Below are 27,001 nucleotides of genomic sequence, written 5' to 3' on the forward strand. Positions count from 1 at the left end.
TTATAAAACAACATATTTAAATAATTATGAAATAAAGCAAATCATTTAAGTCAACCTTAAAAACAGAAAGAACCTTGATGGGAACTAATTCTTGAAAAGGAAGTTATAAACTAAAAAGGCAGAAACAAAAGCAAGTAGGCATGATACTGGAAAAGATCTTGAGAAATCATTTAAAATGTATGTGGAAATTCAAGTCTGAAACCAGAAAAAAAAAATGTACAGGTGTACGGAGAGGTCTGTCTAAGTAGTATCCTCTATTAAGATAAGATTCTTAACTTTTTTAAAGGATTTTTATAACTATTTCACTGATTTTCATAAAGGACAAAAGGACCTAGAAAGAGCAATTATCACTTACATTTGACAAATAAAACAAACAAGGAATAATGTCAGCAAATGATTTGTCAAAATCGTGTAAAAGTTGACTGCCTTATGCTTGACTGAATTATTTACCCCAGACTACTTCAAAACGAAGAGGCTTATTGAATGAATGAATGAATGTATGAATAAGTAAATAAATAGTACCAGGCAAATGCAAAGTCAAAAAGTAAAGGGGGGGTGCCTGGGTGGCTCAGTGGGTTGAGCATCTGGCTTCGGCTCCGGTCATGATCTCACCGTTGGTGAGTTCAAGCCCCGCGTCGGCTCTGTGCTGACAGCTCAGAGCCCGGAGCCTGCTTCAGATTCTGTGGCCCCCTCTCTCTCCGCCCTACCCCTGCTTGTGCTCTGTCTCTTTCAAAAATGAATAAACATAATAAAACAATTTTTTTTTTTTTTTAAATAAAGGAGGAAGGGGAAATACCATACTTATCAATGTGGGAAACACAGAATATGAAGCATAGCTGAGCCTCCTGGCAAGCATGGATAAAATGATGAGGGGAGAAGGGTTAATTACTGGACATCCACATATAGTGATAGAGGCTATCCTACTCTCATTCCCAACCAAAGGGAAAAACTTTCAATATTTTACCACTGTGTATAAAGTTTATTATAATTTGTTCTGTAGGCATTATTTATCAGATTAAAAAATCTGTCCTTTATTTTAAGCACTAAGATTCTTTTTTTTAACCATAAATGGGTATGAAACTGTGAAATGTTTTTTCCTCTTCTTAACATAGTGAATTTACATTTTTAGTAATACCTATAAATTGATATAAAATATTTTTAAAATCTAAATTACTGTTCACATTTAAAACCAAATAAATCAAAATAAAATGACACAATATAAACCTACGTGCTTGAAAACAAACATGATTTTGCTTTTTGTTCTTCCTATGGGCTAGATTCCTTAGGATTGCTTCTTCCTTTAAATGCTGACAAGGTTTTTTCCCTGCCCACTTTCAATAAAACCTTTTCATTTCACTTCTCAGTATTAAGAAACTGAACGACTTTTACTTTTTATTTTTTTAATTTTTTTTAACGTTTATTTATTTTTGAGACAGAGAGACAGAGCATGAATGGGGGAGGGTCAGAGAGAGAGGGAGACACAGAATCTGAAACAGGCTCCATGCTCCGAGCTGTCAGCGCAGAGCCCGACGCGGGGCTCGAACTCACGGACTGCGAGATCATGACCTGAGCTGAAGTCGGACGCTTAACCGACTGAGCCACCCAGGCGCCCTGAAACTGAACGACTTTTAAACAAAAGCTTTACTTAGCATTAGCCTCATAAAGGGATTTTTTTTTTTTTTTTTAATGCTTATATATTTGAGACAGAAAGCGGGAGCAGGGGAATGGCAGAAAGAGAGGGAGAAAGAGAATCCCAAGCAGGCTCTGTGCTGTCAGTGCAGAGCCCCATGATGGGGCTCGAACTCACCAACTGTGAGATCATACCTAAGCCAGATCAAGAATCAGATGCTTAACCTACTGAGCCACCAGGCACCCCATAAAGGGTTGATTTTCTATTTAATTCTACAAAGTATTTTTTTAAATTTTTTTAAACATTTATTTATTGTTGAGACAGAGGAGAGAGCGTGAGCAGGGAGGGGCAGAGAGAGAGGGAAACACAGAATACGAAGCAGGTTCTAGTCTCTATCAGCACAGAGACTGACTCAGGGCTCGAATTCAACGAACTGCGAGATCATGACCTGAGCCGAAGTCGGACACTTAACCAACTAAGCCACCCAGGTGCCCCCAAAGTAATTTCTGATTATTTTTATAAATATAACTCTTCCTGTGGAATCGTGAATTTAAAAATTATAAAATTTGTTCTGTCATGCAGAGACTGTAGATGATAACACACTGCCACTGTTTAACCTAACAGAGGAGGGAGGACATTAGAATTGAACAAGGATATGAAACACATTGTCAGAGGCTGTTATGCAGCAGTTTTAATACATGTTTGACGGCACCTTCACTAATATGCAGAGAAAATGATGAATCATGGTGATTTATAACATTTCTCAAGATAATAATCTGATCTCTAACTACATTACAGGCTTCTAATACATTTTCTTAAAAAGAAAAAGGTAACGAAAGTAGTTTAGTACTTAAAAATCATTCTCTAGAATCAATTCATTTAACACTTGCTGATGACTATATGCAATGAACTTTGATGGAAAAAAAATTTATCATCTCCAAGAGTTTGTTCATTAACATATTAGGAAATGAGAAACCACATGCTGAAGGGGAACAAGAGCAGTAGCATTAGTAACATTAGTATGAAAATCCATAACCTTCTTAATGACTACTAGGTATGAATTCCACCTTTTTCACTTGTTTGGCATGCAAAAAAATTTGTTTTTATAGAAGAGAAATGTACACGTCAATCTGTTTGAGGTTTGAGGCTATATATAGTAATTTAAAAGAAGTACAATTTCACTCAAATGTTAAAAGTAAGGGGAAACTAATTTCTATTGGGCATCTGTTACTGTCTGGGACCATGAAAGATATTTCATGTTTTTAACTCATTTTATCTTAATGACATCCTTCCAAGGTAGTTGAACCTTATTTTATAAAGAAACTGGGGGCTCAGAGAAACAAAGTAATAAGTTGAATTTATGCAGCTAATAAGAGGAAGTGCCAAAATCAGAATTTAACTCAGCTGTCTGCCATCAAATTCATGGGTTCTTATTGTTATATCACCCATCCACAGTCTTCTTAACTGTCCACAGGATCAGTGAAAAACCTTAAAAAAATCCTAGAAGATTAAGTACTAAATATACTGTCTTAATTTTAAGCTAAAAAGATCCAAGGTAATGACTAGACTTCTTTTTTCAACAATTTGCTTCTGGTAGTACTTTTTATCAGTAGGTCAAATTACACGGTTTTTTGTTTTTTGTTTTTTTTTTTAAGACAAAAGTGACTTCTGAATACAAATAAAGTTTTACCTTTTCCCAGTAGATGAGAGTCTTACAAACAGTTTGTTGGTGATGGGAACAACTTTCTGGATAAACACCTGTTGATCATCTCGTTCTCCAAAAGGCCCTTGGGTTAAAAAACAGACAATGTCAAAAGAAGTTAACTGAAATCCATTGGTTTCACTGAACAACAGAAATGTCAATACCAAAAAAAAAAAAAAAAAAGGCATTTTTCACACCTGTCAACACCTGGCCTTATAGTCCACATCCCAGTCAGACAGAAAGTGCAGTGCTGCACATACTCCAACTTGCAATAAACATTTTTTAAAGAAATATATAATATTTCAAATTCTATTTTATGCACTCAGCCTATTAAAGCTGAAGGCATTAATGTGCTGAAGACTATACACTTACAGCACTAGTACAACACCTGTTAAAATACAGGTTCTACATCTATCATCTTTGAGAATGTGTGCCATTTCTTATAACTTCAGAAAAAGTACACATAAATAAAATTAGTTTATGTATGGACTTTACTCTTTCTTGAAAAACCAAATGCAGAATCTTAAGAAATAAAGGGTGACTTCATTAAATAGAATTTAATTGGGCGCCTGGGTGGCTCAGTCGTTGAGCATCCAACTTCGGCACAGGTCCTGATCTCATGACTTGTGAGTTCGCTGGCTTCAGATTCTGTGTCCCTCTTGTGCTCTGCCCCTCTCCCGCTCATGCTGTGTGTGTCTCTCTCTCAATAGTAAACATTAAAATAATAAATAAATAGAATTTAATTAACTAGAAGAAGCCTGTTGTATCCCACAAGGTTTTCAATGTAAAAAGAAAGATTCTTGTACCCCAATGTTTATAGCAGCACTTTCAACAATAGCCAAATTATGGAAAGAGCCTAAATGTCCATCAACTGACGAATGCATAAAGAAGATGTGGTTTATATATATACAATGGAATACTACTTAGCAATGAGAAAGAATGAAATCTGGCCACTTGCAGCAATGTGGATAGAACTAGAGAGTGTTATGCTAAGTGAAATAAGTCAGGCAGAGAGAGACAGATACCATATGTTTTCACTCATAGGTGGATCCTGAGAAACTTAACAGAAGACGATGGGGGAAGGGAAGGGGGAAAAAAAAAAAAGTTACAGAGAGGGAGGCTGGCAAACCATAAGAGACTCTTAAATACAGAGGACAAACTGAGGGTTGACGGGGGCTGGGGGAGAGGGGAAAGTGGGTGATGGGCACTGAGGAGGGCACCTGTTGGGATGAGCACTGGGTGTTGTATGGAAACCAATTTGACAATAAATTATATTTAATATAAAAATAAATACATAAATGCTAAAAAAAAATAAAAAATAAAAAGAAAGATTCGATTATTTTTATTTTATCGTACTTGGCAAAGCAGGTATATGGCTCATATATTTTAGAAAGATTCTGAACATTATAAAAAATGTGTTTCATGAAAAATTAAAAAAAATTCTAGCAGTTCTTGTTTCTTTTTTTTATTTTTAAAAAAATTTTTTTTTCATTGTTTATTTATTTTTGGGACAGAGAGAGACAGAGCATGAACGGGGGAGGGGCAGAGAGAGAGGGAGACACAGAATCGGAAACAGGCTCCAGGCTCTGAGCCATCAGCCCAGAGCCCGACGCGGGGCTCGAACTCACAGACCGCGAGATCGTGACCTGGCTGAAGTCGGACGCTTAACCAACTGCGCCACCCAGGCGCCCCAAGCAGTTCTTGTTTCTTATCATACTCATTAGCTAAAATAATACCAACTCATTGTTCACAAATGTATGTGATATAGGATACAATTTCATCTTAAGTGAATCATACCTAATTAATAAATGCAACAATAACACCTTTATCAGTTAGCAAATACATTATGGTTACTATGTGCCACAGTAAACGCTCTGCACATAACTCATTTTAATCATCATACATAAGGGATACACTATTATGATCTCCATTTTACAGATAAGAAAACTAAGGCACCAAGAGATTAGTTAACCAAAGATCTCAGAGGTCCTACCTATTGGAACTGGAGTTCAAATCCAAGATGTCTGGCTCTTCACTAAGCTACGCACTTGCTCAGTTAGTGGACAATTTTCTCAAGTCTAATTCTATTGAGATGAAATGAGAATCCTCATTCAATAACCCGTAACCAAAGTCAAAATAGTGATGATGGATAAAAACTAGAAATAAGGATTCTGGGACCGTATCTTCTCTCCCCTCAAACTATCTTCACGTGAGATGCTCAAGTAGCTTAACTCTTTGTACCTCAATTAATTATCCACACCTCCCTTCCTTAAAGTTTCTCCAACTCCTCTCCGCAAATTGGCTCCTTTCTTTCAGAACATAAATATCCTCAGGTCTCTCCTATCTTCAATGGGGAAGAAGAGAGTAGGGAGTCAGAAAGATGGCCTTTGAACCTTTTGCTTTCTAACTAGATCCATTATTTCTTTCTTTCACGGTTGCCTCCAGTATTTATTTATTCAATTGACCACTGCAGTCTAGATTCCACCCATACACAGAAGCCTACAGACACTGGACTTTCTATTCTGTTCCACTATCCTGAATGTCTCTTAAGAAATTTTTTTTATGAGAACTATAAATGAAAAAAAAAATCTCCCTGCCCTCTTTCAAACAGTTTACAAGGCTGTTGTGATTTCCAGGGCTGTTTCTAAACATCTTTTCTTTCATATTATACATGTCCTCCCTGATCTGACCTCTGCCTATCCACTCATCCTCATGCCCTACTATTCTCACCCACATACCACCAATTAATGACTTTTCTGACATTTTCCAAATTTGCCGGGTAAGACCTCAACCCTTACCCATCCTTCATGTCTCAGTTCGAACAACAAGACCTCTACTAAGTGTTCTCTGAATGTCAGTTTCCACCAGTGTAAGTGGGGAATAATATCTTCCGCATACAACTATCAAGAAAATTAAATGAGACTGTATGTCACGATTACCCAGCAAGCAGACTAGAACTATCTCCCCTTGGTGTTTGTGCCCCATGCGATTGTTTGCTTTTTGTTTCTACTGGTCACCACACTGTGACTGGAGGTTCACCGCAGTTTTTTTGTTTTGTTTTTTTTCTTAAGATTCCTAATGCTTGGAGCAAAGGTACGCAATAAAATTCTGTGGACGCTACAACTCAAACCTGCACAATGTTACTGTCAATTAATTGTATCTCAATAAAACAAGCAAGACATTTGTTGAGATAAAACTAAACTTACAGTGCCTAGATCACAGAGAAAACTGGGTCACAGAGCAATTGTTAAAATCAACAAAGCTGAGAGTTTCTTTTTCTAAAAATACTAAGACAGTCATACTATAATTCTCACAAATAGCTTGTATTTTTTAAAGATAACTATTTTAAAATCTTTACTGTGAGAGCATATTCTGGCTGAACATACATTTAAATGTTTCACATAAAACAATTCTAATAAAACAACTCTAATGTACTCCTTTCTATCAGTGCTATAATTCCTGCTTATATATAAAAAAAAATGATCAGAAAGGCACATGGGTTAATGAACAGGTCCCACAGAACTATTATATACAGTGAAGATACAACGTACAGAATCTTCCAAAAAGACAATGATCTGTCTCTGTGAAGACTGCACATATGTTTGTATGTGTGAGTATCCACATGCGCACGTGTCATATGGTATATAGAGGGACAAGTCAAATCAACTTTATATACTTTTTTGCTGAAATCAGAGCATATCAATGGAGATATGCTTATTATTTCCCGATGGCCATTGCAATGCCATCAAAACAGCTATTAGCACATAACACCACCAGCCCTGCTCTAGCTTCAACTTTTATTTTCAGGGGCACCTGGGTGGCTCAGTCAGTTAAGCATCTGACTTTGGCCTAGGTCATGATTTGCAGTTCTTGAGTTCAAGCCCCGCGTTGGGCTCTGTGCTGCCAGCTCAAAGGCTGGGGCCTTTCTTTTCAGATTCTGTGTCTCCCTCTCTCTTCCCCTCCCCCACTCACGCTCTATCTCTCTCTCGCGCTCTCAAAAATAAATATTAAAAAAAAATTATTTTCAGATTATTAGCAATAAAAGAAAACAACCTTCATGTTTCAAATGTGCACAGCTATCATGGCTTTTAATCATAAACAAAAGTGGTTAGCATTTGGAGATATTATTTAAAAAAGGAAATGATAAATAGACGAAAATTTGCTCAACTTTTTAAACAAAAAATATGCTACAGTTGAATTTATAGAACTAAATAAGAAAACACACTAAACTTCTGTTTTAAATGAGTTTCAAAATTGAAGTGAAAACTTCTATTTGAAACTCATTTTTAGGTTTCTCTTTACAGTTAGCATACTACTTTTGCATTGCCCACAAAGTATTTCAAAGTGCCCCCAAATTATCCAGCCCACCTATGTCGTTTCCAGAGGAATAGCTTCCATGACTTTCTGTCTCCTCCAGAGACAGTATCTTGAATGACGCTAAAGGAGTAGAACCTGGCTGAGTAGAGATCATTCCTCTGAATCGTGTTACTGTCCATGTCCGGACATGATTATTATCTGCACACACTAGGAAAGAGAACATAAAAAAAGTTGTTAAATATAGATTATAAGAGCTCCAACAGGGGCGCCTGGGTGGCTCAGTTGGTTAAGCGTCCGATTTCAGCGCAGGTCATGATCTCACAGTCCGTGAGTTCAAGCCCCGCGTCGGGCTCTGGGCTGACAGCTCAGAGCCTGGAGCCTTCTTCAGATTCTGTGTCTCCCTCTCTCTCTGCCCCTTCCCTGCTCATGCTGTGTGTGTCTCTCTCTCAAAAATAAATAAAAACATTAAAAAAAATTAAAAAAAAAAAAAAGAGCACCAACAATATCACTGTTTTTGTGTGTAACTTTTTAAACTGTGATCTATATTAAATAGATCATAGCACGTTTTGAGTGGCAAATGACGTATTTTATCCTAAAATTACACTTAATCTGTACCTGGCCAACAAAAATGAAAGAACTGAATATAATTTACCTTGAGGCAAACATAAGGTATGTAAGTAAATCTATGGGTCCTTACAAAAGTAGCATGTAAAGTATAACTGGAGGAAATGTTTAAAAAAAAAATGCATGCAAGATAAAAGATGCTATTATTCTGTTCTGTGACTAAACTACAGAGTAAATGAGTTACCCAGCCTATTTTTCTTCAACCATAGAAACTGCTTCTGCTTATGTTACTTAAACATAAACAACCTAGATCAGGAGTTACTGAAAATTTATGGACACAAATTACATTTGTCAAAAAGCTTGTATCACCTACTCACAGTTATATTAAAGAAAATTAAGATAAAGTTAAGAACTATTTTATAGTTGCATTTAAGAACATACTCCAATTAGGTTTTTTTTTTAATGTAAATAATATTAAGTGGATACATATTAAGGTATTTCCTACCAAGTACCCTACCTATTGTTTCTTGATCTGAGGAACTACTCCTTTAGAAAATACAAACCAGCAATAGATATTGTTAATGCAAAAAAAAAAAAAAAAAAAAAGTACTTTCGTGGCATGCCTTAACAAAAAAGTGTACTTTTTAATGGAAAAGTACAACTTATTCGGTTTTCAGAGAATGTGCTATTATTAGCAATGAGCTATGAACCCATCAGTAAGTACTAGGAAAGTATTCAAACTTTCTTATAGATACATCTTTCTCACTGGGTAAAATGCCACAGCTGCATATTTTAAACAAAACTTTACAAATTTAATTTTGACAAATAGCAATAAAAATTCAAAGTATATAGGTGTTACATTATCTAACAAAATTCTCCTATCTCAGGATGTCAGTTTCTGGTGAAAAAGGAGACATTTAGTTCTAGGCTGCTTTATCAGCTTCATGGAAAATAATTTCCTATTTCACTAATAAGGTTACTAGGATCCAGAAAAATACCTTAAAAAAAAAAAAGAAAACATCTTAAACACTTTTAGTTGACTCAATAGGCAATTTAGTTATTTTATTAAAAATAATCATTACAGTTTTAAGACATGAAAACTAACACTATAGGAAAAAGAATGTCATTACATTCATGTCAATATCCACCAGGTGGCAGAATGATGTAACGGAGTATACATAAAATACTCTACATTTGTAGCTCAACTGGACATTTTTCTTGACAAATTTATTTAAATTTTAAACCTACATGAAATATTTGATGTTAAATGCAGATTTTACGATGTAGTTCTTTGGCGTCTCATCCTGCAATAACATCGTCACCATCACAATAACAGCAATTACTACTAAGTGTGGTCATCACAATAGCCTTGCAAAACAGTCTTATCTTCTCACAGGATCAAATTACCTCATTTTACATAACATTTATTCAGCATCTTGTATGTGTCGAGAAGTATGCTAAGTGCTGAGAACAGAATAAACAAGCTTCTGCTGCTGTAAAACTTACATTCTAGAAGAGGGGGACAGATGATAAACAGGCAAAGAAATGATCAAGTGAAAAGTCCACAAAGAAAACAAATCGAGAGGAGATGATGACAGAGAAAGTGACCTGATAGAGGTCTGGCTAATTTAGGCTGGGTGGCCTCACTGAGAAGGTACTGGAAATGGGACCTGAATGACAGGACAGCTGCCAAACAAATATCTAGGGGCAAAACATTTCAACTAAAAAGAACGAGTGCAAAAGTTCTGCGGCATTTCTAAGAAATCGAAAGCCTTTAAAGGGTTAGGGTATTGTGAGCAATATGTGACATGAAGCATAGGGAGGAAAAGAGGCCTGAAAAGAAGACCCGTAACAGGAAGAACACTACTAGTTTATTTATAATACAGTAGGATACAGCAGGATACCGTAAGAAGCCACTGGGAGTCAGACATGGTTCACATTTTTAGAAGATCTTTCTGGATGCTATGTACCATAAAGAACATGTACCATAGAAAGGCAAGACAGACGGGCACCCGGGTGGCTCAGTCGGTTGGGCATCTGACTCTTGACTTTGGCTCAGGTCATGATCTCATGGTAAGTGGGACTGGGCCCCACGTCAGGCTTTGTGCTGACAGCATGGAGCCTGCTGGGATTCTCATTCTCCCTCCCTTTTCGCCCCTCCCCCATGTACCCACACACATGCTCTCTCTCTCTCAAAACAGATAAACATTTTAAGAAAAGGTGAGACAGAAACAGGCAAAACAACTCAGCTCCGTGATCTAGGGGAGAAATGATCTGAGCTACCAAGTTGGCAGCAATGGACACCGAATGGTCAGATTTGTGACGTAGGTTGAAGCAAAGCCAGAAGGACTTACAGACAGATTACACGTTTGTGTGGGTGAGAGAAAGGAAGGAATCAAAGGGGATTCTTGGGTTTTCAGCTTGACGAAATAAGCAGATGGTGATGTTGTGTACTAAGATGGCCTCTGAGAGAAAAATCAAAAGTGCCATTTACCCAGGTTAATTCTGACATGTCTCTGAAACACATGACCAGAGACAGGCACTGGACATACAAGCTTGGAACTGTGCGAATGGTCACAAGCGGACAGTCTAGCAGTCACTGGCATATAGATGATAACACTCAAATCTGCAGGAAAACTACAGACAAGGAAGAATGGAGAATCTAGGAAAGAGCTCTGAGGCAATCCAACACTTAGTCATTGGGCAAAAGAGGAGGAACCAGCAAAAGCATGAGAAAGACTCTTCAGTGAGGCAGGTGAGTTGGTTTATGAGAGCCTGAAGAGGAGACTGATTATTTCAGGGAGGCAGAATTATACTCAAAACAATCAGACTTTATACTCAAATAATTAGATATCAATAAAAACATACTCATCCACCCACACACCCACCCACCCATCCATCCATTCATGGACAACGTACTTTAGCTCCATTTAGTGTTTAATCAGACTGGAGATGAGTGAAAGATGCATCACCTTTTAATATTATGTAGTCTTCATATAAACAAACTTGATAGATGAAAATGATGCTTATAAAAAGTTTAAGTTAGGCAGGAACTGATCTACAAAAGATTTAATGTAAGAGCAAGCTCTACTGACACACCTGACTCAAAATTACATTAAAATGAAGCCTTTTTGAAATCATCATACACAATGAACCTCATCAATGGAATTTTACTGTGATCACTATGCTCTGTGTGTCACATATCTGCATCATTTTTAATACAGTATCTAATTAGTGTTTACATTAAAAAAAACTTTATGACTAAGAAACAACTCACAAAAATGTAATTCTCTTCAAGTAATCTCTTTATACATTTTACTAGTTTTTAATATTTTTAGAAAATGATCAACAAATACACACATATATCTACAACTTTAGCTTTAAATCTTAAGAAAATACAACCAAATTTACATAAAATTCATACTTGGAAAACTTCTCTATTCCATCTCAACAGGATTATAATAAATATTTTAAAATAAAATGTGCCATGAGAACAAAATATTAGAATAGAAAATAAATAAAAGATACGGTTAACTCTTTCCCAAATTCATATATAAATACATGTGTATATACACATTCTTTCCAATTGTAGGCGTGTGGGAAATTACCCACAAGGCAAGGCTGCACATGAAGCACACTCCTCGCCAGTACCTAAAATCACTTTACCTGATACAAGATGCTTCTCAGATAGCATGATTTTTGTAACAGGACTTCGATGAACTGTGAAAGTCTGAAAAAGCTGAGGGCCCGAGCCCACCGTCTCTGGGTGCTGAACAATCACTCGCACAGCTCCGGAGCTCGTACCGTAAGCAATCTCAATCCAGTTACCAGACACACCTGCACGAGGTCAGAAGTGGAAAGGCGGCGTATCAGATGATGACAGAAAGGGATAAAAGAGGCAGTGCTTTTCTGAGTCCCCAGATCCAGCTGAGCCCAGAAACCCTAAGACCTCTCTGACCAACTTTGAATCATGATTTCCTTTACAAGTCATTTCCTAACCCTCACTCCCAGATAAATCTGTTCAACCCTCCCCTGGACTGTATGTTATGCTCTAGCACAGCAACTGTAACAAACCAATTCGCTATTTCCAAGTCTATCTACCTCTATTAGTTACTGAGACAGACTGAATCACAGTCATCCTTACAGAGTGCCTGAGACACAGCAAGTCCTCAATAGATGTTTAAAGAGTTAGTAAATCTGACATGCTAAGAATACCACTGACGCAACACAGTATTCCTAAAGGAATATTCCATATTATTTCTAGTCTATTCATACTCTAGTCTAAGACCATGTTTTACTTATTTTAAATTTTTTTATTATTACTTTTTAAGTTTATTTACTTATTTTTATTTTTTTATATAATTTATTGTCAAATTGGTTTCCATACAACACCCAGTGCTCATCCCAACAGGCGCCCTCCTCAATGCCCATCACCCACTTTCCCCTTTCCCCCATCCCCCATCAACCCTCAGTTTGTTCTCAGTATTTAGGAGTCTCTTATGGTTTGCCTCCTTCCCTCTCTGTAACTTCTCCCCCTGGTCTTCTGTTAAGTTTCTCAGGATCCACCTATGAGTGAAAACATACAGTATCTGTCTTTCTCTGCCTGACTTATTTTTTTTTAATTTATTTTTTCAGGAAGAGAGAGAAAGAGACAGAAAAAGTGTGAGGAGGGGAGGGGCAGAGAGAGGGAAACACAGAATCTAAAGCAGCTCCAGGCTCTGAGCTGTCAACACAGAGCCCAACATGGGGCTAAACCCATGGACTGCGAGATCATGACCTGAGCTGAAGTCAGATGCTTAACTGACTGAGCCACCCAGGCGTTCCTACTTTAATTTTGCTATATTATTGAATCTTTCTTGAATAATCAAGTATATACTATTTAACAAATTCAAAATACTTAGCTCTGAAACAAATACACCCATTATATTTCTTACATCATACTTACTTACTACGGTGTCTCTTCTAATCACGTACAGCTCATCATGTGAAGTTCATCTGTGGCTTTTTTAAGTGAATGAATGAGTGAATGAATGAATGAATGAATGAATGTGTCCAGGGGCACCTGGGTGGCTCAGTCACTTAAGCATCTGACTCTTGATTTCAGCTCAGGTCATGATCTCATGGTTCATGAGTTTGAGCTCAACATCGGGCTCTGTACTGACAGCACAGAGGCTGCTTGGGCGTCTCTCTATCCATCTCTCTCTCTCTCTCTGCCCCTCCCCAATGTGCGCGTTCTCTCTCTCTCTCTCTCTCTCTCAAAATATATAAATAAGCATTAAAAAGGAAGAAAAAAAAAAGTGCCCAAACTCTACCACATATTTAAAGACAGAATGGAATTCAGTGAACTATGTACTTAAAAAGGTTCACAGAGAACTTCTTGGCTTTAGTAGTTATCCTTCCTGATTCACCCAAAAATATCTGAATCAAAAGAGAAAGAACATACCATAGGAAACACTTCTCATAACCTAAAAAGTGACTCCATTCTCCCCCTGCCATTGCAAAAGAAGTTTTCTCCTCCCTTTTTAATTAGATTTAAAAAATGTACATCTCATTCTAGAGCAGAGGTGAGCAAACTTTATGTGAAAGGCTAGATGGCAAATATTTTAAACTATGCATGCCATACAGTCTGTCATAATCATATAACTCTGTCAACTGTTGCCCAAAGCAGCCAATGCAATATGTAAGACCATCGATAAAAAGGGCAGTGTGCTGACCCATTTAGCATAACAGTTGAAATCCTACTATAATTTTAAATAAAATCATCTGCATAAATTAGAATATTTCACATTAAAGATAATGATTTCTTTCAATGAAGTCAATAAAATGATGATTTAACACAAATAACATTCAAATTTATTAACATTACTGGACACATGTTAATATTTCCTAGAATTCTTTTCATTTAAATTTTCAACTTTCCATTTATGTTTATCTTTCAATCTAGAATATAAAAATATAAAAAATATAATAAAAATCCTTAATTTACAGAACAGATTTGTTAATTTCATTGCAATGGCCTTTGAAAGATAATGAAAGCTATAGATACTAAACCTCCAAATAAAATGTCTTTTCCCATAACTTAAAATTTCCCAAGGGAACAAGACAATATCCACAAGAGATTAACAGTCTAAGAGCCTTCTTGCTTTCAGCTGAAAAAAACAAAAGCTTCTAATTTCAAAACAAAATAAGCTAGGGTAAATAGGAAGGTCAATATGCAAATTGTTTTGTTTTTAATAATTTTAGTCAATACTATTATGATATGACTTAAATATAATTCAGAAGAAGAAAAGTTCTAACTTCCCACCTCAACTTATGCTTGTTTAATCGTCACATTTAACTTTAATATATAACGAATATGAACTGTAAACTAATAGAGATGATACTCTTAGAACTGCAGTTCTCAAAGAGAAAGGACTGGATTCGTTTTAGCATAATAAACCAATAAATAAACATAAATTCTCAGAAACGGTCAAGAATTTATCAGAACGCTGCCATGTACTAACTTGTTTTGGGTGTGAGGTAAACACTCAGCGCAGTAATGGCATCATTTGAAGGATCGTGATAAAGCTCGGTTACAAGAAGATCATTATCTTTCATTCTCAAAGGAAACTTCTGCATATCTAAAAAAACCCAAAAATTTTAAATAATATTAAAATAGTGCATCTACTTAAAACTACAGAAGGCAATATTTTATTTTTAAAAACCGATATAAAACAGGACCAGGGTTAAATGCCCATAAGCTTACCGATGTAATATATTGATCCATTGTTACATCCCAACAGAAGGAATGAGCCAGCAGTGTCGTAACTGGTTATAGGGACAACATCTTGAACCTGATGTAGGAAGATTATTATTAGATGTTAAATATTAATAATTTGTATTTACTGCTCAATTTCCTTAAAAATTTGACACTTTTAACAATAGCAACGACAACAAAACTCACTAGGGGCGCTTGGCTCGCTATATCAGTAGCGTGGGTGACTCTTAATGTGGGTATTGTGAGTTTGAGCCCCACACTGGGTGTGGAGATTACTCAATGAAATTAAAAAAAACAAACCACTAATATCTAATTTAAATAGGGCTTAGAAAATTACTTTCTTTAGTTCCCACAGGGTACTGTGAAGAGCTGTCAATACAGGTCCTTTTAAAGCTTTTAAAAAAAAATGTATTTCCAAAGGCAGCACCGTCCTATCAGAATTCCCATGGATTATCTCTTTTCTCTGCAAGTGGTTGTGAGCTCACAGCACGCATTAAAGTTGAAGGCACATTCTGACCAGGTTCCTTCCTCCTTCTCTCTTCTATAGAAGAGATTAAATGGCCTGCCTAAATTCATGTAGTAAGGGACAGAACTAGAAAACAGACTGATCGCCAAATAGCACTTGCTCCCTTGATAATTTATCACCATGTCTTTGACAAAATGGTAATCTCTATCTTCATTCTGCTGTAGACCCCTGTTTCCTAGGAAATGGCAGGACAAAAAAATTCCTTTAAGTTTTTGTGTTTTCAAGTACTAGAATAAAAAAGTCAGCTTCCCGAGCAAATCAGTCTAGTTAAAAATTAATAACTGCCTGTATTTGTGCTACAAGAAAAGCAAAGGGCACAATTTTACTAGAAAACAAAGCAACAAACAAAAAATGTTTTTTAGAGCAGTGGCAATAAGATCAAAATGAATCTTCCCTATGCATAGCCAGGTGAGAGTCACATGAAACTTCACAGATGACATTTAAATGAACTATTTCTCACGTATCAGGTATTACCCGAGAGAAAGAGTAACTGGGCTGGATAAGGGATGTGAGACATCACTTGCTCTGTAAGAGCTTGTAAACTTGAGGGCAAGAAAGGAAAAAAAGAAAATCACAGTGTGAGAGGCCCTAAAATAGAGTGTGCTACACCAGAGAGCAGGGAGGACTCTCATCTCAATCCCAGGGAGGGGTTTAAAAGGGCAAAGATCAGGGAAAAGTTCAGAAAGGGAGCGAAGCATGAAAATCGAAAAAGTCAAATATGAGTTAGGTAGAGGAAGGGCCATGTCAAACAGAACAGCAAGTATAAAAGTGTACAATATGGGTCCCTTCTAAATAAAAGGAACAAATTTAACCAAATGCTAAAAGTTGGAAGCAATGATTCCTCCTCTAAAGCTGCATGCACATGACCCTAATTCCTGTGTGAACCTTCTGGTGTCGTACAGGGAAATATCTCAAAGACTCAATTACCATCCCCCCACCCCCACCCCTGCACTAACCTCAGGTCAGGGTTTCCGTTTCATCAGAGCCAATGAGTTTTGTAGCAGGTAAACCCTGAGAGCCTTTCAGTGATATGAGTAAAGGTGTCTGAAGAATGGAGGGAAGGCTGCTTTAACGCCAATGACCAGTTTTCTCATGCCAAGTTCATTTTTTTTAGTTCCAATACTCTAGGAAGAACTTCAACTCCTACTCCAGAATCTTGAGAGTAGGGGGATGGGGACAGATAAGGGCATGAGACTCCTCTCCTTTTAGATCCCTTATCAATGAAAGAGTGGCTGCAGCCTGGAGCGTCCCAACACACATCCAAGACAAACATTTCTACCATTGGTTCTCTGGGAAGATAGGCTCTAAGACCAGAACCTTCTACAACCTCTTTTTCTACAACCCTTGACCTAAATCCTGCTTTTCCTTCATGTCTACCCCTCAGTACAAGAAGAACAGAGAAAGCAGAGGATGATAAATTATAGAGGAGTTAGGACTGAGTTCTTCTCTCCTAGCATAAGTGAGAGACAGTCATTCTGGGGCCTCTTCTTCTTTATCCTAACAACTTCACATCAAGAACCTGAGAAATCGTACTGATTAATGTATTTGGTTCAGACATGATGGTCACAGATCTACAATGGAAGTGGATTTTCTCTTCTAAGGTAGCACATGATGATTATCATTATCTCTATGTACAAAATTAAATGATATACAATTTGAAAATAATCAGTATAAAAAAAAAAAATCAATCTGTGTTCCCAAGCACTACAAAGGCCCTAGAATCTTTCAACCACAATCTCTACCTAGATAATCATCATTTTTAACACTATGTTTTTACCCTCATCCATTACTTATTAAATAATCACTTATTTAGATTTACCAGCCTATCAATTTCTTTGCTGATGTGTATTTCATTCCAGTGCTTCCCCTTCAAAGTATGAATATCCTTCTTATCAAAGGGCATTTCTTTAATGCCTCTTTCATTGAGGCACTAAAACAAACAAAAAAAAATTTTTCTTTTTTCTTACCCAAATCAGATACAATGCTTTTAGGAAATTTTCCTTAAAATCTTATTGCAGCTGTTATAAGAACTGCTACACCAACGAAAATTTCACAACAGCTTTTAGAACTTACACATGCGCGCACGCGCACACACGCGCACACACACACACACACTCTCTCTTTCTCTCTCTCTCTCACTCATCTGATTCAAATACTTCAAATCAACCTTGAATATACAACAGCTGTCCCACATACTTTGTGTGTTATTCGAGGGCAGAACTGTTGCTAAAGGCCAAATGAGAACCTACTCAACCATCATCACAGCACTCGGGTCAGCCTGGGGTCCGGTAACTGCCCAGGGATGTCTGCACCACAGACACTGAGACTTCATTACATGCCACCTCTACACTACAGTGAAGTTCACCTAGTTGGTTTACAAGGCTTGTATGCTGAATGCTCAACTTTCCCAAGGTCTTCCTGAAATGTAGAAACAAACCCTCTTTGTCGGATACTGTTTTCAATTCATGCGTACACCAAACGAGAATCATCAGGTTTTACATGGGAATAAAAGCTTTAGAATAAAGGGCACTTTGAGGAAGCCGGCAGAGTTTTCAGGATCCCAAAGATATGAACACTTTTATATGTAGTTTTAGAAACATTGGTTTAAAAAAAGAATAAAGAAGTATGTTCCTTTAGGAACCCAAATTTATGGCACAGCTAGTATAGCTTCCCCTACCCACTAAAAGCTCAGATTTGACATAATTTGTCAAATAACCTATCTGAAAGCAGACCTTCCGTTAATCATTAAAAATTCACATTCCTCTTTACAGAGGTATCACTTCCTGTCTTCCCAACAATTCTCACTCCTTACTAATCATCAGTCGGCTTTAACATCCCTCGAGTCCCTTGACATCCCTGCTTCCTTCTCCGTCCACCTGGCACTTCCCTACTTCTTGATCTCATGATTTCAACTACTTTGCCATCTTTATGTTTTCTCATCCCTTGGTGTGTCATATCCACTTTATTAACTCTCCAATCCTGGATCAGGCTAATGCTGGTTTCTTTCCTCTTGCTCCTATTTATTCCCAGTACTGAGCACTAATGGAGACACTCACATAGTTCTATCACCCAGGTCCACTACAAATGTACAAATTACAATCTCTGCAATCCTCGATACATACTTCCAGTGCCTTTGTCTTCCACTGAATTTATGTTCTTCAATCCTCTTTCCTTACTCTTTCATCAGAGAAGGAGGCATCTCTAGTTTCTGTTGGGTGAAAGTCTCTAAGCTGTTTTACATCTCATACATTCTTGACTTCGATGGGATGAGAGATCATCTCCATTCTTTCATCCTCCATGTGCTTTCTCAGACAACTTCCCTCTGACTACAACCATGCTCAAGCTTCTCTAATCTTAAGAGAAAAAAAACAAAACACTGAACATCTTTTCTACCACCCAGCCTTGATTCTCATGCTATCACTTTGTCTCCTTGCTTTCCTTCACCACCAAACTTCTTGAAAGCTAACTCTGAGTTTGCTGTGTCCAATCCCTGGTCTTTTGATTCTTCAGTTCCCACAATCTGGCTTGCGCCAAACAAAACCTAATTAACTTATATTTACAAATCATATCCTAGACTAATGTTATTTCTCAATCATGTATGTTCCTGTGGCTCTTGGTTTCCTTATCTTGTCCCCTTAAATGCTAATGTTTCCCAGACTTCTTTTTCTTCCTATGTACATCCTCTCAACAGAAAACCTTAAATCAGTTCTTACTTTTTCAGTTGTCATAGAAGCATTGTGGTTTCTAAATACTACTTTCTAGCCCTTTCTTCCTTCCTAAATTCCAAAGGAATGCTCCCAAATGTGTACTGCACACATTCATTTTGATGCCTACAGGAATCTCAGAGTAAACATGTTCCCTGTCAACTTATTACTATCCACCCGACTGTCAAAACTAGCAATCCAAAACTGGAAATACATCTCCCTCTCCTTTAATTTTCCACACCCAAACCAGACACCAATCCTGTACGTTTAGGAAGGCTTATGAAATGTTTTTCAAATAGGCTCATCTTTGCCATCTCTACCATCACTGCCTTTCGTCAAATCTGTCTGCTTCTTTGCTGGATTACCCCTGATCTCCAGCCCTGCTTTCATAGTAGTTAATGCTGCTACCTTCCTAAAACAGGGATCTAATCATGTTACTCTCTACTTAAGTCCTTTAATTTTTCTTCTCTCCTTCAGAATCAAGCATTAACTCTTTTATAGTCTTATCCTCTTGTTCCTCTCAAGTACTTGAGATCATTTAGCTTGCTATCTTCTCTGAACAGGCTACGTATTTTCACAAAGTTCTGAGCTTTACTCAGGAAATGAAGTTTGCCTGGACTACTATTCCCAAAGCATGTTAAGTTAAAACATTTCAAAAATATGAAACACCAAACCACAGTTTAAATACTCACTCATTTTCCCAAGTAACTAAACATTCTTCAAAACATAATCAAATCTGTATCTAGAAGTAAATGTCACTATAAATATACGTAATATTTTATGTAATCAAAAATAAAAACAAAAAAAATGGGTAGAGGATTTGAATAGGCAGTTCTCCAAAGACATACAGATGGCCAACAGGTGCATGAAAGCATGCTCAGTATCACTCATCGTCAGGGAAATGCAAATCAGAACCACAATGAGTTATCACCTCACACCTGTTAGAATAGCTATTATCAAAAAACAAGAAGTAACAAGTGTTGGCAAGGATGTGGAGAAAAGGGATCTCTCGTGCACTGTTGGTCAGAAGGTAAACTGTTACAGCCACTATAGAAAATAGTAGGAAGGTTTCTCAAAAAATTAAAAATAGAACTATCATAGGATCCAGCAATTCCACTGCAGGGTAGATATCTGAAGTAAACAAAAACACTAACTCAAAAAGATATAGGTACCACCATATTCCCTACAGCATTATTTAAAATAGCCAAGATATGGAAACAATGTAAGTGTCCATCCATGGATGGAGAGATAAAGATGTAAATACACATTGGAATATTACTCAACCACAAAAGAAAGAAAGAAAGAAAGAAAGAAAGAAAGAAAGAAAGAAAGAAAGAAAGAAAGAAGAAAACATTGTCATTTACAATAATGTGGATGGACCTTGAGGGCATTATGTTAAATGAAAAAAATCAGACCAAGAAAGACAAATTCCTATGATTTCACTTATGTGGAACCTAGAAACAAACAAACAAACAAAACAAAACCAAAAGATAAAAGGTAAGGGGCGCCTGGGTGGCTCAGTTGGTTAAGTTTCCAACTCTTGATTTCCACTCAGGTCATGATCTCAGTTCAGTTCTAAACCCTGGTTCAGTTCTAGCCCCTTGTCCAGCTCTGCACTGATAATGCAGAGCTTGCTTAGGATTCTCTCTCTCTCTCTCTCTCTCTCTCTCTCCCTCCCTCCCTCCCTCCCCCTCTCTCTCTCTTCTCTCTCTCTCTCTCTGTCCCTCCCCACTCACGCTCTCTCATTCTCTCTCAAAATAAACTTTTAAAAAATCTAAAATATATATAAACACACACACACACACACATATATAATAACATTTTTTTTAAAGATTTAAAAAAAAAAAAAAAGTGAGGGCCTGGCCAGCTCAGTCCTTAGAGCATGCAACTCTTGATCTCAGGGTTGTGAGTTCAAGCCCCACATTGGGCGTAGAGCCTACTTAAACAAAAATACAAAGATACAAACTTCCAGTTATAAAATAAGTCAAGGGAATGTAATGTACAGCATAGCAGCTATAGTTTATACTACATCGCACATCTGAAAGTTGCTAAGAGTTTATCTTTTAAAATTCTTGAAACAAGAAAGAAATTCTGTAACTGCATTTGGTGAAAGATGTTAAACTAGGCTTACTGTGACCATTCTGCAATATACACGAATATCTAATCATTATGCTATGAATTCCACACTATGAAGTCCACAAAAATGAAGCAAATGCATAATCAGCATAAGTTTCAGAAACATTTTCTGTAATGTGCTTTAGTTAAAACTAACCTGCCAGTGCTGAGTGACGGCATTCCATACTCCCACTTTCCCTGTATGACTCGTAGCCACCAACTGGTTACCGATAAAGAAGAGAGCATCTACAGGAACACCAAGGCTGAACACTCCTTAAATGATAATAAAAAATAAAGAGTTAAATAGTCACTATCTTTAGAATTCATCAAAACCCAGATTAGAAACATCTTCAAGGTGACTAAATGTGTTCTCATTTCCATAAGTTATATGTTAGACCCTTTAGGGATCAAAAACAAGAAACTTGGTAAGCTCATAAGCAGCTGCCCTAAGTAACCTTACCCTAAAACACCGTATTATCTAAAGCTGTGGTTCCCACACTTGGTTGACCATCAAAATAACCAGGTAAATTTAAAGCGAACAAAATGACGAGGCACCTGGGTGGCTCAGTTGAGCATTTGACTTTGGCTCAGGTCATGATCTCAGGGTTCATGAGTTTGGGCCCCGCATCAGGCTCTGTGCTGACAGCTCAGAGCCTGGAGCCTGCTTGGGATTCTGTGTCTCCCTCTCTCTGCCCCTCCCCCACACGCGCTCTGTCTCTCTCTGCCTCTCAAAAATAAAGAAAACTAATTAAAAAAAAATTTTTTTTAAGTGAACAAAATAAAAAGAATCCTAAGATTCATCCCAGACTCGCTAAATCAGAAAACCCACTACACCTTTATAAAACCTGAGATTTAGCTACAGCTTGCTAATGACTGGGGTATTTGGGAACCACTGATCTCAAGACAGAGACTTGGCAGCCTTAACTATCTAAGAACATGTCCAGAAATCTGGATACACACACGCGCGTGCACACACACACACACACACACACACGCGCACACACAAAGAAAAAAAGGCAGCAAGAAATCTTACTAAAAACATTCAAGCCTTTACTCAAATTATTTTAAACTCCTTGTCTCTCAGCACTGCAGATCTCCATTTAATTCATTCAACAGGCATCCTATCAGGCCATAGGATGAAACACATGAACAGACAGGATATTACTGGGTACTTAAGGTTTAAAAGAGAAAAAATGCAAACAACCAATTATACCATAACACAACAATAACTAAAAGATGTGGATACACAGGATCAAGTAACGTCCAGAGGAATAAAGGGGGGGGGGGGTGTTAAGAAAAGAGGTTTGAAGATATTTTTTAGAAAAGAAGCCATCTGAGTTTTTTTTAAAGGTAAATAGTTCACCAAATGGTGGTGGGGCAGGGGGGATGGGCAAGCCCAGAGAATCAGAGAAAAGGGAAAGAGGGGATGTAGGAAGGGAGGCTGTAAGGAGCAAATATCCCACATCAATAGCAGAAGACCCAAGAATAGCTAAAAGAATTCTAGAATTCTAGGCTCACTTTGGTATGGCATTATGGCCCTTTACAGTCGTTTCTGGACAATATATAATAGAAAAACATGATGCATAAGGCTCTGAAGAACTCATGGGAAGAAACAAACCAATTAACTGCAATTGCAGCGTGTACTGAAAGCATAATCCAGAAAAGGTAACTGATTTCTTTTGACTCTTACACCAGTGCACAGTATTTCCCTTTCTGTTCAGAACTGTGAACTACATACAAGACAAGACCAGCAGCAATAAATGCCTTGAAAATTCTTAACCAGGAGCACCTGGCTGGTTCAGTTGGTGGAGCGTGCAACCTCTTTATTTTTCATAAAAATGTAAAAATATTTTTAAGTAATCTCTCCACCCAACGAAGAGCTCAAACCCAAAACCCCAAGATCAGGAGTTGCACGCTCCACTGACTGAACCAGCCAGGCAGTCCAAAAATAAATCTTCAAAAAAAATTTCTCAACTAATTTTGAAAAAGTCAGGCACCTAGGAGGAAAAATGATTTACACTGGACAAAAAGAAAAAAAAGTGGTAAGTATTGCTAAGAATGTCATATATATGTGTATATATATATGTATACATATACATATATATAATCTATATGTATAAATACATATACACATGAATACACCACCTCAACCAAACCTGTCAACCAAAAACAAAAAAAAAACCAAAAAACAAAAACCCAGCAAAATAAAATACAACACACATACCCAAAAACCTGCCACTCCAGAGCAGAAAATCATCACCTCAAACACAATTTTAGGAAGTCCTTTAATTTTGACGCAAAACAATTGTTCAGAACATGTGAAACCAAGCATATTCAGTACTATGGGCCGCGTTAAAGGTGGAAATAAAAACTAGAAAACCAACTAACATCGATTACTCTAGAGAAGGATGAAATCAAGGGAAATCAAGGAAGACATTCTGAATGATCTCAAGAAACTCAAAGTGTCACTCCTGCTTAGGCTCAACAATCTCGGCTACTATCCACAGGGAAGACACACTACAAGTAATGACAAGTTCCTGTCTTCGGGGACCCTTTCAGCAAAATACTGCTTATAGCAGCAATCCAGCAGCACCGTCTTATACAAGTTAAGATGAAAGGAGCCCGACCTCTAGAAGAGCTCTATCCCAGACAAACCAGCCAAACAATTTTCTTTGGACGGTGTTGTCAAGTTTGAAGAACATCTGTAATAATAAGTGGTTTCTTTCACTGGACATGAACAAATTACCACGTACCGTCTCCCAGCACAGCTCCCTACCACACTGGCCTCTGAAAGCAAAGGAAGGCCTGAAATCTCCACTCACTGCCGTGTTACAAGCGCCTGCTTGAAAAAAGGAGTGGGGGAGGGGAGAGAAAACACAACTTAACTTTCTCTCCGTACAATTACCAGCGTATCATAATTTCAAAGTTGTAACGTTAAAACTTTTTCCCTACAGTTGTTAGGGAGGACTCCCACTGCCAGCCATGATGGCATACACACGGCATCGGATTTTTCCTCACCGTGAAGCGACAACGGGCCACAACACACGAGGCAGCTGTGTTCCGGCACCGGACAACGGGTAGCTGAAGACGCAAAGGTGGGAAATAGCCAGGAGCCCCGCATTCACCTGGCTTTCGGCGTTCAGGGCGCTTTACTGGCCCTACCACAGGGAGGTCAAACTCACGGGCAGAGTGACGGCTTCTCCCTGAACTGAAGAGACTGAGGTAGAGCGCACAGCTGATGAGGTGGCTAGAACCTGAGAGCAAAAGTGGTAAGAAAAAGGCACGCCAGGGTGAGTGAGCCGGCGGCACAGAAGGTTTGCACACGGGTTTCCTACCCATTGGCAGAGGCCGGACTGCACCTGGGCAGAGGAAAAATCCCCCAAAAACAGAAGAGAAAGGCTGCTACAGGCCTGAGTGCAGAGTACAGGTGACAGAGGTTACATGGATGGTTCCAGCTCAGGAAGAGTGGAGAACCCTGGATGAACACCTCAGACATTCCTTCCGTAAAGACTCCAGAAAAGGCAACACTTTAGGAATAAGGACCACTCCCCTGAATAGGAGCCAAGCCTTTAAATAAAAAAATCAAGCAGAGCGAGGCTAACTACCCTTAACAGAGCACAAAAACAAGGCCAGCAGGATCAAGAAGATCCTCCAGTAATTTAACTGTCTACCAGGACTAACCTCACATCTTCTAAGAGAGAACATAATCATATCCCCTATATGATGTATCATGCACATGCCCTGCATACAGTCAAAACTTCCTAGACGTGCAAAGTAGAATAGGGCCTGAAATAAAAATATGAGATGATCCAGATACTGGAATTAAAGTCAAAAAATAACGAAACACCTATAATGAATATGCTGGATTTAATAAAAAGTAGAACATCATTAAGTAAAAAGGTTAAGAAATCTCAGCAGAAAAACAAACTAAAATGGAATCAAAAGAGGTCATTTTGCAGCTTAAAAGTCCAATATCGCAAATAAAAAACTTACTAGATGGGCTTAACTGAAGAAAATGGGTAAATAATATTAAAGGCATAAAAAAAACTGATCTAAATTGTTTTAAAAATGGGGAGAAAAATGAAACAAACCAACATTGCTTCAGTGATCTCTAGACCAATATGAAGTAGTCTAATACAAAGCTGAGTTCCAAAAAGAAGACAAAAGGAGAGGAGAAAGAGATAATGGAGAGGGGAAGGGAGGGAGGGAGGAAGAGAGAGGGATACACACAAAGAACTCCCTTAGCTGTGTCAATCAAAAATGTCTCCAGACATTTCCACATGCCTCCTAGGTGATAATATTCCTGGCTGCAAACCTCTAATCCGGAATATATAAAGAACTATCACAAATCAATAATAGAATGACAACCTCATAAAAAGAGAACTTTTTTTTTTTTTTTAGTTTATTTATTTTGAGAGACACAGAGAGCATGAGCAGGCAAGGGGCAGAGAAAGAGGGAGAATCTCAAACAGGCTCTGAGCTGTCAGCACAGAAGCGACACAGGGCTCGAACTCACGAAACTGTGAGATCACGACCTGAGCGAAAGTCAGCCGCTTAACCGACTGAGCCACCCAGATGCCCCAAACAATTATTTTTTTTTAATTTAATTTTATTTTTTGAGAGAGAGACAGAGAGTGCATGCACAAGCGAGGAAGAGGGGCAGAGGGAGGAGAGAGAACACCAAGCATATTCTACGCTTAGCGCAGAGCCTAACCACGAGGGGCTGGATCCCACAACCCTGGGATCTTGACGTGAACCGAATCGAATGCTCAACCAAGCCACCCGGGTGCCCTGAGAAAATGATTTAAAGACACATCCCAAAAGAAATAATATAAATGGCCAATAAAGCACATGAAAGAGATACTCAGTATCATTAATCCACAGCGAAATGCAATTAAAACCACCATTAAAATCACTGTATAATACTCCTCTCATACACTGCTAGCAGAAATGTAAAATAATACAACTGCTCTGGAAACCAGTTTGTAAGTGTCTTATAACATTAAGCTTTTTATATGACCCAGAAATTCCACTGCTAGGTTATTTACCTTGATTTACCTTGAGAAAACATATTCACTAAACAAAACAAAACAAGAGAAGAAAGAAAAGAAAACATGCCCAGAGAAAGACGACTTCTTGAATTTATAACACCTCTGAACTGGAAATAAACCAAATGTCCGTCAACAGATAAATGGATAAACAAATTCTAGGATACTCATTCAATGGACTACTACTCAGCAATAAAAAGGAACGGGCCACTGATACATACAACAATATAGATGAATCTCAGAAACATTATGCTAAATGAAAGAAGCCAGACACAAAAGAATACATACTAAGTAATTCCACTCATGAAACTAGACAAAGGAAATGTAATCCATGGTAACAGACAACCTAAACTGTGTAAACAATGGGGTTAATGGTGAACACCTGCTTTCCTTTGGGAACTCTGGACCCCTAGTACGTGCCACGCAGAGGCTGCCTCTGTGACTAGCCTCCAGGAAAAATCCTGGGCACCAAATGTCTAATGAGCTTCTCTGGCAGTCATTCCACAGGTATTGTTACAATCCATTGCTGGAGAAATTAAGCATGTCCTTTGGGACACCACTGGAAGAGAATTCTTGAAACCTTATACTTGATTTCCACTAGACTTCATCCCATGCGTCTTTTTACTGATTTTGCTTTG

General features: G+C 37.8%; 1 protein-coding gene across 2 annotated transcripts in view; it reads right to left on the reverse strand.

Moving 5' to 3' along the window:
* KCTD3 (potassium channel tetramerization domain containing 3) overlaps positions 1–27,001 on the reverse strand; it is a 54,344-nt gene that overhangs the window by 3,388 nt on the left and 23,955 nt on the right. For both annotated transcript variants that reach the window (XM_086694076.1, XM_086694077.1), the window contains 6 exons: positions 21,473–21,588; positions 14,959–15,046; positions 14,717–14,833; positions 11,880–12,050; positions 7,701–7,856; positions 3,321–3,417 (listed from right to left, as the gene is read on the reverse strand). In XM_086694076.1, the coding sequence (XP_086550202.1) occupies positions 3,321–3,417; positions 7,701–7,856; positions 11,880–12,050; positions 14,717–14,833; positions 14,959–15,046; positions 21,473–21,588 (745 nt within the window). The remainder of the gene's footprint in view (positions 1–3,320; positions 3,418–7,700; positions 7,857–11,879; positions 12,051–14,716; positions 14,834–14,958; positions 15,047–21,472; positions 21,589–27,001) is intronic.

Source organism: Puma concolor, chromosome E4 (assembly GCF_028749965.1).
Source record: "Puma concolor isolate L17-30 chromosome E4, mPumCon1.1.hap2, whole genome shotgun sequence".
In the NCBI taxonomy this organism is placed as follows: Eukaryota; Metazoa; Chordata; class Mammalia; order Carnivora; family Felidae; genus Puma; species Puma concolor.